This window comes from Teleopsis dalmanni, chromosome 1, assembly GCF_002237135.1.
Source record: "Teleopsis dalmanni isolate 2A chromosome 1, ASM223713v2, whole genome shotgun sequence".
NCBI classification, from domain to species: domain Eukaryota; kingdom Metazoa; phylum Arthropoda; class Insecta; order Diptera; family Diopsidae; genus Teleopsis; species Teleopsis dalmanni.
In genome coordinates this window covers 78060867-78078962 of record NC_051846.1, presented here as the reverse complement: position 1 = coordinate 78078962, position 18096 = coordinate 78060867, and the positions used below count along the sequence as shown (strand labels likewise).

At 26.1% G+C, this 18096-nt stretch overlaps 1 protein-coding gene across 4 annotated transcripts in view; it reads right to left on the bottom strand.

The window, feature by feature from the left end:
- Positions 1-18096, bottom strand: part of LOC119665750 (MOB kinase activator-like 2) — a 70761-nt gene that overhangs the window by 34318 nt on the left and 18347 nt on the right. Inside the window, exon 1 of one of the 4 annotated variants that reach the window (XM_038074989.1) lies at positions 7432-7809. The exons of the other annotated variants lie outside the window; for them this stretch is intronic. Coding sequence (XP_037930917.1) covers positions 7432-7703 — 272 coding nt within the window. The 5' untranslated portion in view covers positions 7704-7809. Of the gene's footprint in view, positions 1-7431; positions 7810-18096 lie in introns of those variants that run through there. 4 annotated transcript variants of the gene reach the window in all.

The window sequence follows — 18096 nt, the reverse complement described above, 5'->3', positions numbered from 1 at the left end:
AAAACAAGTATAAATTACTTGAAGACTGGAACTAACTATATGAGTAATATAACAGTTATACAAAATACGTAGATGAGTATAAAAATATAAATAGAATCGATTGCGTCTTCAAATTATTTTTCTTGTACCTTTTAACACAATCAACATCTAATTTTTCCCTTATTAATTAATAGCTTAATACATTATATTGATAATATATGAAGTGCTAAATATGGAAATTTTATATATATATATATTTTATTTTTAAATCATATTTTATATTAGTCATTGTCACTACATAAAAACGTCACTATAAAAATATTTACAACTCTTTATCTCGTGGTTTAAAATTAATTATCACTGATGTATAAATTATTTGGCTAGACATTTTTCAAATAATTATCTATAATCGATAATCATAAATTGAAAAAAAAAAGGTGAATAAATTTTTTTAATAATAAAACTGACCTATAAACAACAATACTTTCCATTGCATATATATAAAAAAAGAAATATTACGATTATTAAAAATTACAATAATATTATTTCTAGAACTAAACATCTGGTCTGATCATGAACAGATGATCTATGTATTAAACAGTCTATAAATATTTTTTTAAACAATTATCCTGACATTTATACAATTCTGATTTATTTTTAACATTTTTCTTAAATAAATACCCGATTTTATTTATATTAATATATTTTCTTATCGTAAAGAATCTATTTTCTTAGTCGCGTACGATATATGCCACTGAAGAGCGAACACAAAGGAAAAATCAAGCAAAATCAACTTATTGTGTTTTTAAAAAATAGTATTATTCCTTATTCACATGATAAAATTTTATCTAGATATTTTTGTCATTTAATTAGAAACTAAAAAAATAATCAATTAACTTAAAAATGAGATAATCAAACAAAAACAAAATAATCATATAAGAAAACTTTAACATTTCATAAAAATAAAGTGGTATTGAAGAACAGGATATTATACACTTTGAGAGTACTTCCATAAATATTCGAATGTAATAAACAAAAATCGAAAATATGTCTTTCTAATCAGTTTTAAAAAACATACATTAAGAGTATAATACGAATGCAAAATAAACTTTGTCACTGCGCTCTTGCAAACATTCTGCAAATTAGCTCATATGTAGAAGTACTATATTATAATATTAAAAACGATCAAAAATGCTAGCTTACATCACCAAAATTTGTAAAATACATATTCCGTTATGTCTGCATAAATATTTTCAATGTAAATAACAAACGCATTGACAACAGCAACAATTCGATACAAATGAACCTCAACTCTTGCCATGTGAATAGCCTATAATTTTAGTTACAAACAATCGTATGAGCTTTCATTGAAAAATATCAACTTATATTAAATTTTGGAACAATGTTAAACTTTTCATACAATGCATATTTTATTTAAAATTGACTATACCCTACCCTACTTATAATATCTAACCCATATTTATAAACTTTTTTGAATATTTTACTCTGATATTGTTATGGTTTGTTTTTAATTAATATCTTGGTCCAATTTAAATAGATTGTTTAGTAAATTACTTAACAATGGTAAAAAATTTTGATATGGAAATTTAAGATACTTCCTTGAGAAACTGTATATAAAGTATTTTATATACTAAAAATCAAAATTCACATAATTATATAAAAATAGGATTACATCAGTTACATCAGTTGATATTTTAAACATTTAAAAGTCCAACAACCTACATTATTTACTGTAAATAGAAAATAATGCTAATAGTTATTTAAACTTTTCTAACATTTCAATAGATACACAAATAATAAATACTGTAGTTTTAATATTTTATTATTTACATCCGTCTTTATGATGTAATAGTTATAAACAATATATGTGTTTATTTAGTTAAAATCACGCGGATCTCTGACATCAAAGAAGTTCTAATTGTTTTGTATTTTCATACAACGAAATGAGATAAAAAACTAATTGTAATTAAGCCCTTAGAAAGCGAACATTGTATAAAAGTCACATTGAAATATCTCCAAACTTTTATTCCATTTATTTTCATTTATAATTTTTTAAGTTATTCACCATAGAGATCATATTAGTTGATAAAAAAAACACATATGCAAATGTAATTGTTAGTTCGAAGTGGCGGTTTTAAATGCTATGATATCATCATAATTTTGTGCGATGCTGAAAATCAAAACGTTCCAAGACAAGTCTTTCCTAAAAAAAAATCTGATTTAGAAGTCATGCTACAGCTTTTACATTTTGTTTTTTTTTTTATTTTATTTTCTTTTCTTTTTAGTACCAAATGTGAGTAAAAATTAAAAAAAATTACAAAAATGGGCGAAATTAATCCAATATGAACATCTTAATTGGGCGTGACGAATATTAATATATTACACTCAGAAAGAAGCATTTCTCTGATATGTGTGTATTTTGTTAAAACTAACATAAAATAATCATAAAAATTATATACTTAACTCTTTTTTCTAATTGAATCTTTAGTCGAAGTCGAAGTCGAAGCAACTCAACTCGAAAGCAAATAAGTAGCTGAGTAATGCACAGCACAGAGTAAAAGTTTCTTTGAAAAATTTCCGCATGCTATTCCAACCGTGAATAAGCACGAACTTTCATTTCAGAATTCTTTAAGCGTGTTCACTACTAAAAATTTTTAAGTGACAACTTGGTGCAATGCATACAAATGAAATTGGTAGTAAGGTTAATACAACACAAGGTGCTGATAGACACCACTGAGGCAAATTAAAGGCACTAAATTCAAATAATAAAGAACATAGTGTAAATGAATTCAAAAATGGAAACAAAAAAAACAAAAAAACTAACCCCGTGAACTAATTTTTTCAATCAAGCGCCAAATTAGCCATAGATATTCTAAACGCAACCGTGTCTACCTAAAAAAAAGTACAGATAAATTCAACAGAAACACCTACACAAAATCGTTTCTCACGCAATTCTATTGGAATAATCTAGTTTATAGTTGCTGTCACCTGGAGATTATCATAATGTTATGATAGTTATGTACTTTATTGTAGATGACCGCATGACATATCTAAAGCACACAAAAGATATTGTATGTTTAAATTATTCAAATTATCTAAAGAAAATTTAAAAGAGGTTTCATCTATTTTTATGATGACTTAGTTTACATTTGCATATAAATTTCCATTCATTGTTTAAGATCTTTGTCATTTTATTGAAGTATTTGGAATAATATAAACCAATATAAGCAACAGCTTATTTATTATTATATAATATAGGAAGAAACTGTTAATAATATTGACAAAACAATTCTTATTTCTTATATATAAAAATAGTTTCAAATTTGAAGACAAGATGTTTGATAGCGCATACATAATATTATATTCTCCTATATGACGATAGTTACACAAAAGTAATTATAAAATATATAAACTATAAACTACTAAATGTGTTGCATTTATATAAACTTAAGTAGTGTTTAGTAGTGTTTACAGATAGTATTAAATTATACTATGTATGTTCAAACACACCTTCATTTCACAAAAATCTTAATTTTATCTGCGTTTCAGCGAAATTAAGTTGTTTTTTTCCATTCATTTTTTCCAATTCAGTTTTGAGGTTAGAACGAAATTAAGGAAAATGATCTTAATTTCATTGAAACGAAGGTTGAAATTAAGGTACATTTCAAATGCAACTATGCGTAAGATAAAGTTGGAATAACGAAAAAATGACATTTTTTTAAATAAATATCAATGACAGTTGACCTGTAATAAAACCGGGAAATATTTTAAAAGTAGTGCAAATTTTTAAATTTGAATATTGAGAAAGAACACTTCCGAAATTAATTTAATTTCATTTTTACAAAATTAAATAGAATTGGCTATCTGAACATAGTATGTATTAGCTAACCCGTAACATAAACTATATTTGCTTGAAATGTATTAGAGGTATTCGCGATTTAGAGCAAGATTGATTGAATTGTCATTTTTTAACTAACGCCGTACCTCTTAATATAAAAAATATTAAAAAAGTAATATAAATAAATGATATTCATACAACTTTGATGATAATATTGAATAAATTTATATATTTTACTTTACTTTATACTAAGTAAATATACTCAGTATGTAAGTAATTAGTAAGTTTATTTCAATGACAAAAAATAACTCTGAAGTATATAACTATTTACTTATATTTGTTATTTGTTAAATAGTAAATATTCAATTCAAATTCAGTTATTGAAAATTAAAGATAAATTTATATTTATTTGAAGATATTAACACTTTCCGAAAATATTTACTGTTCATGAATTGTACTAATTTATTTGACAAATAGTGCATATATAAGCAATGAGTCGTAAATAGTTATACTTTGTCGTCTAATAAACACACTTATAGATCATATGTTACTGCCTATATTTATAAAAATAAGTGCTTAAATTGTAAAAAATAATTTTTACTCAAACTTCAAATTTGTATTGATCATACATACCAAAAAAAATCATTAAATAGTTAGAAGTTTTTAAATTTAGTAAAAAACTAGTTACTACTTGTATTAGATTAGTCTACATTTTGGCAAGATTTAGTGATAATAAAATATATTTTTATAAATATTTTTATTATAATGTATAAATTACATTACAGTAAAATTACTAATAACTAGCAGTTAAATTATTAGAAGATATGTTTATTGATCATTAAATAATAAATAGTTACTCTTATTTTTGGTACCCGAATTAGAATTATTGATAGAAATTAAAAAACAACGGGAATACACAAATAAGAATAAGAGAAATGGATAAGGGAAACTGTTTCAATTGAGTTTAGTAAGCATATTAGTAAATCTAATTAGGTTACGAATAGCATTATATCGGAATAACAGACATTAATGAAGTATATATTCACGTTTACAAATCTTACAGTAATTGCAACAAGGAATCATACCTCATTCAACACAATTTTGTGCTGACTGTGGGAAAGTTGAGCAAATAAATTCAGTAATGTAATTTGCAATCTCTATAACTAACTACATATTTGTAGAATAGTTATTAATGTTAACGAGTTACAAGTTAAGCGATATAACTATATAATAACACTTTTTTCGTAATACATTTTTTTCTTTCATTTACTTGTTAATTATAATATTGAATTTAAATTATTGCTTCAAATGGTCGATTATTTTAATTCTAGAGCAGCTCGGGTAACTCATATTTAAACTTTAATCAAATCTTTCAATAATATATAAATAACATATGTTTAAATATTTACTTTTCTTTCTTGCTAAATGTTCACAAATCATAAGTCTCTAGTTAAAATATTTTTAAAATCATTATAGAACATTTATACCCTATAAACTTGATCAAATATTTTGGATATTTTAGAATCTCAACTTTTTACAAAAACAAAAAAAAACAAAACCTGTTAACTTTTTATAATTTCCGTAATTTTTTCTTTCAGAGTAGCAAAAAAATATTCGCAACTTACGAAAGAAAACATGTGAAGCAACAACAATGCTCTTGAATCTTCAGAGTTAGGTTTTACTCGCAAAAATTTTTAAGGCTTTAGTTTTAGTGCACCCAAATTCAAAATTTAATTTATTGTGAATGTTCACTGGAAATATAGCCGTAATTTTTCCTTTCAGAGTTGTAAAAAAGAACATCAAGTCTGATTTAAATAAATTGGCATATTTTAAATGCTTTTTTGACATATGTTTATAAGATTTTTATCTTATAGAGGTAAGTAGAAGTAAAGTAAATTGAAATTTCCAAGGGATTTTTTGCACTGCACTTATGTAATATTTATTTATTGCACTTATTTATTATTTTTGTTTAAAAATGTTCAAATTTAATTATTTATTTATTAAACATCTTATAAAATTTTCACAATAGTAACACCTAACTTACCTAATTTTTATGTAAATTTTTATCTACTCAAAATTCTGGTAAATACTAACATTCGCTGCCATACCGATATAATTTACTATTTCCCTCCATATACCATCCATTTACTCGAACTCGCACACGGCCATATTTTAATTAATTTATTTATAAATGTATTGGAATTTATTATTAAGGCTCATATGGTTTTAATGGATGACTAAAATTTTGAAACATATTTCCATTGAACATTCACAATAGACTGATTTTTAAACGTAGTACTGAGGACTTATTAACTTATTTTTTGGGAGTAAAACCTAACTCTGAAGTTTTTAAGAGCATTGTTGTTGCTTCACAAATTTTCTTTCTGAATGAAAAAAATATGGCTCATATTGAAATTAACTAGTAAATAGTCGTTAAGCCATATGCAATAATGTAATCACCGCAGTCCTTGAAAAACTTATGTCACCCACTAAAGCTCATATTTTTTTTTTGTTTTGCAAAAAAATAATACCTAAAATTTCTTCATTGATTTGCTAAAAACAGTTGTTTGAAATTTGATTAACACATCTTAAAAATTTACGTTATTCACGCTTAAACATTTAAATTGCAACAGTTTTAAAATCTTATTTATTTATTAGTCAAATTAACGTAGATTTCAGCTGTAGCGAATTCGTTTTTCCCCATGCCGCCGCCACCAACTGACATTAAACAAAAGAATTGACCTATTAAATTTCTCACAATTATAGCAATTTGCCTAACAAAAATTTAAACGCAAAAGGAAAATTCAAATATTGAAATAAAAAAAAAAGTAAAAAGAAGACATAAAAACTAAAAAAAAAGTAGAAAAACTCAACACTTCTGAATAATCGAGAATTGCAAAAGACGTCAAAGTCTTCAGTCTACAACAGCTGCAATAACACGACGAAACCAGCAAAATAACGAAACGGAAAATTGTTTCAGAGACGATTGCATTGCATTAATGGGTATTAAGCATGAAAGAGGTAGAGTGGAGTAAAGTGGAGTAAAGGTAACGAATAGAAACATCAGTAGTAAAAATAACAACAAATATTTCGTATTGTATATTATACAAAAAACAAAAAATACGAAAAAAAGGAAAATAAGATAATTTCACTGGATTTTTCCAATGTTTCAAGCCTAAAAGAGGAAACAAAAGTGTGGTCCAAGAAGGCAAATCGGCGGAGAGAGAGAAAAAGAACTAAAAAATTTCACACAATTCATCTGTTAATTCAATTTATGTAGTCTTAGTTTAGTTCACATTGCTACAATTATGCTTCTATTTGGCTTTTGGTAGTAGAGGGCGGACGGGTGCATGATTCGAACATGATATTTGTACATCAAGGTAAAAATTATAAAAAAAAAATACATACAATTTTTTTTTAAGTAAACTTCCAACAAAGTAAAAAGCAAAATATTGTTGATTATATTGTTGGCATTACTTTGAAGCTTTAAAACTAATTTAGTATAAAAGCAGTAACTTGTAAAAACAAAGCGAATACAAGTACAACTAGTAAAAATAGAAGCAAATACAGGGCTATTATATAGAAAAAATTACATCAGAATTCCATTGAACAGCTGGTTGCCGGAGTAGTAGTGATGATGATGTTGATGGTTATGTTTTTGTTGCTGTTGCTGTTGTTGTTGGTATGGCGGTACAGATATACCGCCCCCCATTGGCAACGTCAACGACGACAATGGCGTTATAGTAGAAACTGATGTTGTTGCTGTTGTTGTTGTAAGTGTTACTTTTCCAGTTGTTACAGTTGTTGTAATTTTTACTGTAGCTTCACTGCTGTTAAACTTTGCAGTCAATATTGGGCAACACATAAGCAATATTTAAATCACTGAAATGGCTGGGCTGGCAAGTAACAAACAGTAACAGCAAGAGTACGAGACGTAATTAACGAGGAATCAAATCAATCGATTGTTTTAAAAAGGCTGAATGAATTGCACTGAATTTGTTAAAATTGTTTTTTTTGTTTTTTTCTTCGTATTTGTTGTTTACACTTTTCGCACAAAATTTACACAAATATTTATGAAGTTCTTTTTTTTAAACTTATACCTGCCATATACTTAAACCAAAGAATCTATAGTACAAAGAAGTGCCACGCTCATACAAACGAAATACCCACTTTATTTTGCTGGTGGATTTATAATAAATCCACCCAACCTCATGCAACAATGTTCGATCGAGTCACAACTGGTATGATGTTCAGTTCAAACCTATATGTGAGTCGAGTAAGGCTGACAAAAACCTGACTGCATACGTATTCAATCATACATGCAACCCTCTGTATTACATTATATGCATGTTTGTATGTTTGTTCGCTGTAAAATGTTCAAGCGATCAAACAGCATTTCAGTGACGAAATCAAAATTGTGTACATTTGATAAGTTTTTGAATTTAATAGTATATAAAACAAAATTACTTGTTTGTTATTGGTATGAATTGTAGTGTTAAAACACATTACAAATTTATTTATGTCTCAAATCTGATTTTTTCCATTTTACGAAGCTTTATTCTTAAATGTTGCCCATGCGCAATGTTTCGGAAGCAATATCGTAATCACCAATTTTAACATTTCAATCCGGTGTAAATAGCATTCATGCATTTCCTCAAACCAGGAAGCATTATTAGTGGTTTTAGTGACTTCTATACATTTTTTCAATATAATTTTTCTTACTTTTCTAATATTTTTATTTTCTTTAAAATACTTTTCAAACACTTTTATATGAATCTTAAAAATATTTTTTAAAATAATCACAAAAAGTCACCAAAAATTCAAACTATTAAGAAGTAGTTCCTTTTGAGGTAAAATATATGCACACAAATGTGCAATAAAAACATACACATTAATATACTGCAGACTTAATGTCTCCAATATCACATTTGTACATACATAATGGTTTTTGTAGTGCATCATTTGTTGCAATAAAAAAAATAATATATTCTATTACTCTTTACTCCTATGATATGGGCCTTGTACTGGAAACAAGAAGATAAAGCAACAAAGTATATCGAAAAATTATTTGAGGGATTTCTTTACCATTCACTTCGCTACTAATCAATGTATATTAATAAAATAGACAAATAAAAACAAGGCAAAAGAAACAGGCGTATAAAAACAATTGTGGGTTGCAATGAGTTTGAACTGGACGTCATACCAGTTGTGACTCGATCGAACATTGTTGCATGAGGTTGGGCGGATTTATTATAAATCCACCAGCAAAATAAAGTGGGTATTTCGTTTGTATGAGCGTGGCACTTCTTTGTACTATAGATTCTTTGCTTAAACATTCACATATATTCATTCCACTGATTTCTGTGTCTTTTTTTTTGATATAGATAGTCATGATATGTAAATATTTAAAAAATAAACAGCTGATGACGACAAACGAAACAACATCCGACATTCACTTTGTTGCGACTACAATAATATATAGGCAAAAAAAAAATATTACGTATATAACTTCTTATATATGATAACAAAAACAAAAAAAAAAGTAGAATATTTGTAAATAAATGAATGTGTATCGCAGGTGACAACGACACTTTCGTTATACATTATAATTATAAACAAAATATAAAATAGTGTTGTTGTTGTTTTACACAGATATATACACATATAAACACAAACAAGTTTATAAATATTACGGGGGTTGCTCCCTAAATTGTAGACTACATCGATTGTAGTTAGAGTACTAATGTTACGATCATTTTTTTATGTACTGAGGATGTCGTAAAGACTGCGGGACAGGAAGCTAAAAGTTCGTACATACTTTGCTGAGTATATACAAAAACAAAAAAAATACCACTTTCTACTTCGGAAGTATTGTTGTACAGGAAGTGGTTTCTTTTTTTATAATAAAGATCGTGCTAATATTACTATATCATTTCATGAGCAAACAATAACACTATAGATAATAAGACTAAGAATGCTTTTAAATTTATTGTTTTATGAAGGTGGTATGAAGTATGAAGTACACAAATGTTACATGTAAAGTTTAAGTGTTAATATGATTGGTTTTTATAGTATATTTTTAATAGTTCGTGGGTGGTAATTTTTTAAACAAAAACAAAATAAAACAAAAGCCTAAACAATTTTAAATCAGGAAAACACATTTTAAAAACTTATGTTATCTTTTCAAAAATATGTTAATTATTTTTTCAAAAATAGCAAAACTTGTTAAACTTTATATTTGAGTAGAAAAAAAAATTATCTAAACGTCACACAACATGTACAGAAAGTGTACGAATATTTTTATTCTCACATCGATTTCAGGGAATAACCGAAAAAAATGTCGAATATCAGAAAATTATTATTAAAATTTAATATCACAATCGGTATCTAATTTTCAGAAAACAGTTTTCGATAGAAATCATATTCAAAAAGATAATACACTTAAAAGTCAGTATATGTATTTTTAAATAAGCAAAAAATGATAATTGAAGTTCACTTATCTCATTGAAGTGACATGCTTGGTGAGATGCTAGTCACCAAGCTGCTAGATTGTGAGATGCTATCTTGGTGCTGGAGATGTGTCTTCATGACTAAGATAAAGACACGACTTCATCTGGTCTTGGTGATCCTAGACAGGATTTAAATTTTTATACTTTTCCCCTTTACCTAAGCTCACTTTAACATTATTCATTGTCTTTGTTTTCTTTTTAATATTTTCCGGACTTTCCGAAGGATTGTAACAATTACTTAACAACTTTATTCTAAGTAGAGAATATATAAACAACAATCATTTTGTTCACAAAAAATTTAGTGCGATTACATATTCCAACAATCATGAGAGCCAATCTTCATAAATGACTAATGGCTGTCACCTTAATAAAGTAAACATTTAAATGATAATGATTTCTTCACATAATGTAAAAATTTTAATAAAATCGAGTTTTATTCCCATCAAAATTATGTGACATTTTTAACACCATTTTTTACTTAATAAAAAATAGAAATATCATTTAAAAAATATAATTTAATGGATATACCAATTAAAAATAAATTAGTATATATAATCATGTATTTAATGTTTATATATTTATCGTACATTTGATACGAATAATATTAAATATTTGCACTGAAGCGGACGAACTTATATGATTTATGTTTTTTTTTTTAATTTGTGAGAAAAACCCAAAATTTTATTTTTAGAAAATAGCAAATTCTAGCAATCGCCTATGATTAATTTGTATTAATTCTTTTTTCAAAAAATAATATGCTAAGATTTATATTTTGTTTCAGATAAATATGTGTTTTGATGGTAATTAATATTACAATCTGTTTTCTATATAATGATTTCATCTGTTATTACATTCTTAATTTTTTTTAAATTAATTCAATATAATTTATTTAGAAATTACAAACAAAATGGAACTTTACTTTCTTAACTATAAAATCCATTAAATTAGATATTTGTTTCTAAATGCGAGCATAGTCTTTTGTAATATATATATGAACATGTAATAATATTATGATATATGTAATAATAATTTTAAAATTTTTGTAGTTTTCTAAATTAGTAACCAGTTATTTATATAGTATATATTACATAATTTCAAACAAAGCTAGCTACCTGATGAGAAAGAAGATGGGAAATTTTTTTTTTAATTTGAAGTGAATATCAATTTAAAACAAATTAAATATCATCAACTAATTATTCAAATCATTTAAGTTTTCCTCAAACATTTAAGCTAAGAGACGAAATTCGCAAAGTAATGATTTTCCATATTAAACGCATATGTTATAGAACAATAGTTTAAGTAAATAAATGCAGATCTAGAGAGCAATTGTTACTAAAGATAATGGATATATATTATAGATTGTTAAATAATTACTGTTAAATCAGTTTTGAGTATTTAAGTGCAAATAATTAAAAAATATACGCATTTTAAAAAATTGTCCTTATAATTTTGCTTTATTTTAGTTATATACATATAATTCTTAGATATGTTTATAGGTAATACAACCTATAAAAATTTTTAAATAAGCTATGCTATTTTAAGGCAATATAACTCAAAAAAAAACTTTTAAATACATACTACTAAAAATAAAAAACAGGTGAATTTACTGTATATACATATGTTAGACATATGTCATAGAACTTTTTAATAGAAAGTCAATTCAAATTAAATAATTACAGTGGTCGTCCAGTATAACGAACGCTCGATATTACGAATTTTCGATATAACGAACACCCAAAATATTTACATTGATTGTTCTATATAACGAACGAAAAAAAAAATTCTGCTCCATATTACGAACAAAAAATTTTTTGTTTCTTATTCGTTTTTGTTTTATACAAATTATGCTTTTGAATATAATTTTACTATAAAACTAGCATTATTCAGCTTAGAATATGCATGTAATTGTCCGTTTTTTTTTTTTCTGAGAAAAATGCCTATATATGGCAAAATGCATATATGCAGGCGCCACTGATCTGTTGTTCACAAATTCAGTTTATCATATACGAAATACTATCCAGACATACATATGTACATATTAAGGTGTTTATATTTAATATGTATTTGTTTGAAAATATCATTTAAAAATTAATTTTGACAAAATTAGCTGTACTAAGAGAACTACAAGAAAAAACTGTTCAGAAAAGTCTTGAGTGTAGTAAAAAACAAACAAAAATTAATGATTTTTTTTACTCTACACTATGATTGAATGCGTCCTTTCTTATAAATAATTTTTGTAACAACCGAATAAAAAATACTTTTAAATAAATATATACTCGTACGTGTTTATAAGTTAATTTATGAACTCAAATATATGAAATTTCCTAAAAATAACCATATTGGTAGGTAAATGTATAACATTCGATATTACGAATTTTTCGATATAACGAACAAGGGGTGCAACATAAAATTCGTTATATTGGACGTCCACTGTATAATGTATATCCGTATTTTATATTTCCGAATGGTTGAGGAAATACATATATTTAACAAAAAATTATTGTCAATTTTTTTTTAATTTTCGATGATCTCACTTTCAGTAATAAAATCAAATATACTTTTGAAAATTTCAAGTCCCAATTTTTATAAGGAAAGTAAAAATACAAGTTTTTATACGGTATCACAATATGGTCTTAGTAGTGATTATTAAATACAACATTAACAAACACTTTATCAAGAATATGTTGCAAATAATAAATATTTAATTTTTCTAAAAGTATTTTATCAAATTTAAGTATCAAATTTAATAAATATTCTTTAAATCACAACAACAACAAAAAAAAAACTAACGACTTTTATATAAAATAAATAACTCTAATTTTTTTAAATAAAATTTATATTTTTATATTCAAATTTGTTAGAACCTTCCTTGATAAATTGTGTGCAAAATCGTTCATGACATTTTAGCTAAGAGGACGAAAGCGTTAAGAGCAACCCACGTTTTTTTATTTTTTGCACAAATTAATATTTATATATACTATATATGTAAGTGTAATAAAATCAATTCTTAAACAGTTTTTTATATATATTCGATTGGTGTTAGAAAACACATTTAAACCAGCACAAACATATAACATATAAAAAAAAAACATTCTGACGCTGATGAAAAAACACGTTTTTATTTCCGACTCTGCTGGGCTTAGATCATTCGATTCGTTGGTAACCTTCAACTTAACGAGCAAAAAAAAATAATAAAACAACAACAAAATCATATTGGAAAGGCAAATGAATTATAAATAAAATATAAACCAAATTTGTTCATTAATTATAAAACAGTTTTCGTTAGCAATTATAAACAAAGCAGTTTAAAGCAGTAGTATATTTAAAGATTCTAGAGAATGAATAATTGTTGCTGCCACGGTCGGAGACACAATTTATTTTGAACCATACTCGCTCGTTGCGCATTAACACAACACAATTCAAATGTGAACGAATTCGCAATTGAACTAATTTGTGGCGGCGCAACATCGCTGGACTCAACTCATTACGCATAATAAAATATTAAAAATATAAAAATAAATAAATTAAAAAATTAAAAAAAAATTGTTAAAGGTCAAGCAAACTCGAAAACACGTACGTAAATATGAAACACACGGCAACACGTTCGCTTCAATAAGCGCGAGACCACAAGACTATTGAAGACGGCTATTAGTGACAGACTGACTAGGCTAGTTTGCGCTGTTAGTCGGCAAACAAGATACAAAAGTATCTGAGATATACATTAAAAGCAGGTAAAACACAAACAGACAAACTCACGTGAGATAAAGATTCTGTAGTAAGAAACAAACAGAAACCAACAAGCATGAAGGAACGGAGCGGAGCGGAGCTGTGGTGGTGGAGCTACATGGATGGAGCAGCTTGCAGCAATTCGTGTGTTACGTTTAACAATTAAGTGAGCGAGTTACCGACAGCGCTTACAAGCGCATTTGCTTGTGTAAGTAGATTTCAATTTTGATTGAATGAGTGACTGACTGACTGACTAACCAACTCAGTTTCAGACTAACTTATATGAGTGATGATGATTATGAACGATGTAATCATAGCAAAGTTAATCTCAACAAAAGTTACACTCATACTTTTCTGTTGCTGCGATTGTTGTACCATTATTCCAATTCTAATTATAGTAACTGGAAACAGCAATGTTCAGCAACAGTATGAGTAAATGTGGAGTTTCGCTTCGCCGGCCAACCAATGCAGCTGCAGCGCTTTTATATATTTAACAACATTGGAGCAAAACGTTAGCTTTTAAACCGACTGACTAAACAATTTGAAGTCAGAAAGGCAACCAACCCAAAAAAGTTTGCACTGTCTTAATACGGTAGTCATGGAGATTCTATGCCCGACACAGTTTCATTAGCGATTTTATTTTCTCAAAATTTGTTTTCTTTTTTTTTTTCAAATTAAGTTGAATCATTTCTTATTTATTAAAAATTCACTTTATTAGATTTGCTGCTTTCATAAATTTATATTTACAGAAAGTTCTAATTTTATACACTTTTTATTTCACCGAATTTTTCCACGTCCGAACTTCTACAAACCAACCGTGTCCAAGGAAAATTTCATACTGAGCCACTTCATTTCATGATGTGAAAGAATCAGCAAAAAGACGTCGACAACGACTAAGAGTAGAGTTGCCGACGCTCTGTAAAAATACTTGTGCAGTTTATAGTTACTCACCATAAGCGTGTGAACATACGAGAGAAAGTAATTTGTTTTCTATGTATTTAATGATTCCAAATAAATATTATTTTTGCTTTATTTATTGTTATACATTGTTTGGTAAATAAACAAATTACATTTCTGCAAGATTGATTGGTTAGTGATTAGTGTAAAAAATTACCAGGTATAATATTTTGTGCATATTTTAATATAATCAATAATTATAACTTGAAGAATAAGTTAATATTCTTAGATTGGGTTCTTATTTTTTTAACACCCATTTACTTTTCAATCATTCAATAAAATTACAAGTTAACTAATGCATTCTCAACGGCATCAGGACTATCACAAATATTTAAAAACTAAAATTCGCTTAATTTATGAAAAACAAAAATATTAACAAATTAAAATAATAGAAAGAAACAAAATTTAGAAAAATTTTGCTTCTTACATAAAGAATAATGATAATTATTTAAAAATTTTATAACATGACATTTAATTTACAATAAAATAAAACGAATAACGTAATCGTTTACACATACTCATATAATTATCATCATATAATTTTTGTAATGAGAAGATCAAACAAATTATATACGGAAAGCACTATTCTATACGAAAAAATATATATTATTTAAAATATAAAAGAAAGAATAAAATATAAACATTATATATAAATATAAAATCATTTATATATACATATGTAGTTATTAATCAATTGTTAAACTAACCATCGATTGACTATCGATCAATTCCACTCATATATGAAAAATTACAGTTATGATAAGATAAGACTCGTGTCGCACGTAATTACAAATACAAATCAATTAAAAGTACATCTTAGAAATCAGTATTTACTTAAACTAATATCCTTTTATTATTTTGTCAAGAAACTATATTGTATTTAAGTTAAGAAATCTTTTCAATTGCTTAATGAGGCTTTAATGTTTGATTACAAGACGGTCATTTAGTTCACTGAAGCCTTTAAAGAAGAAAAATATATGAAATAAGTAAGCCCGTAAAGCACATAAGAACAGATGTATTGCGCTCTCTAAATATCAATATATAGGCAGAATATAATAGACACACCGCCTAGAAGGTGAAAAAATGACATATTAGAGAAAAAATGACATATTAGAGAAAAAATGACATATTAAATGGACGTTATATCAATTTTTAGAAAGCGATTGGAAATAAAATATTTCGTTTAAGAAAGAAAAAAAAATAATAATTGCTTTTTTATTTTCATTTATTGGTAAAAACCTTTATTGTTAGAGATTGCTAAGTACAATAATCCATATGTTACAATGAGGAAAATAAACCGAAACCAACAAGTATTCTTTGATTATAGCCAATACCACAATATGGTAAATACATGTTTTAAAATAACGCATGCAGATATTATTTAAAATAAACTTAATTTGACTGTCAATATTAATTGAAAATAGCAGTTAAGCGAAAGTATCAAAGTTTTGCCTTACAATTATTACCATATTGTGGTTTTTTAATAGTTGTTGTGTAACCGCACAGAACAATAGATGTTATCTGTCATATCTATATTATATGCAAAGAAAACAGTAGATTTTGGTAATATCCCTTATGGTTAGGACTTTAATAAAGGGACATTAATAAGTTTAAATATAATAAACATAATTATACACATAGGTATTTAAAAAAAATTTGACAAATAAAAAAAATTACATTTCAATGTTGAATAATTTTTTTATAATTTTAAAAGCAGAAAATTTTTTAAATTTGTGTTTTTATATTTTTATAGTATATACATACGTACTATACTCTACTATGTAACAACAAAATAAAAATTATTAATAAAAAAATTAAAACGTTTTTTGTTAATTATTTATCTTTAATTATGTGACGTTTTGAAAAACACTCAATGTTTCAATAGTAATGAAGCGATAAAAAAATAATTATTTGTAATTGTTTTAATTGTACAAATAATGCAAATAAAAAGAAAAATAAATTCTTATTATAGAACTATTTAAAAATTACAACATTGAAAAAAAGTCATATGAAGTAATGTAAAACTTCATACAACGACACTAATACTATGTTCAGACACAGCTTAATTTCGCAAAAATCTTAATTTCATCTTCAGTGAAATTAAGTTGTTTTTTGCATACAAAATTTAGTTTTTAAGGTTAGAACGAAATTAGGGAAAATGGCCTTAAATTCAGGGACATTTCAAATGCAAATATGCCTAAGATAAATTTTAAGCAAAAGATACAGTTAAGATAATGAAAAAGTGACATTTTTTTCAAATAAATGTCAGTGACAGTTGACTTTAATGGAACCGGGAAAATATAGTGCAAATTTTTGAATTTGAACATAGAGAAAAAACTGTAACTATTATTAATTTAATGTAGAATGAAAAATAAAAATAATTCACCTGAAATCCACTAAAACTAATAAAACTACTGAATGTTATCCTTTATAATTATAACAATTAACTTTTAAAATTTCCCAGATACAAATGGTGTTTGGAGTATGTAATTTTTAACATTCCATTTGTAAATAAAAACACATAATTTCCTTAATTTGGGACAGTATGAACACTTTCGAAATAAATTTCATTTCATTTTTACGAAATGAAGGAAATTTGGCTGTCTGAACATAATATAAGTAACAGATGTAAATTTGTAATGGAACTTTAACAGTTAACCTTGGCAACTCTGCACCTAACACAATTTTTACAGCAACAAGATAACAATGCAAGCATTGGTACGTCCGTCTAGCCGTTGCTTTTTGCTGTATATCTTGTTTTAAGAGAATGATGACTGTATCTTTTCCTACAAAAAAAAAAAAAAAAATAAAGTATTGTAAATAAAATCAAAACAAAAAAGAATACGAATGATGCATACAAATTTAAGTTTTCTGTATGGCATAACGAAAAAATATGATAAGTTATGAAAATCAGAATCAACAGCAACAGCAATCGCAATCGCAATAGCATACTAAATTAGATACGACTATACGACTACAACGGCAACGGTGATGACGAAAAACAAAAATCATGTAAAAGTGTACTGTTCTGGGTTCTGGTATCCATAATAAACAGCCACTTGTTTG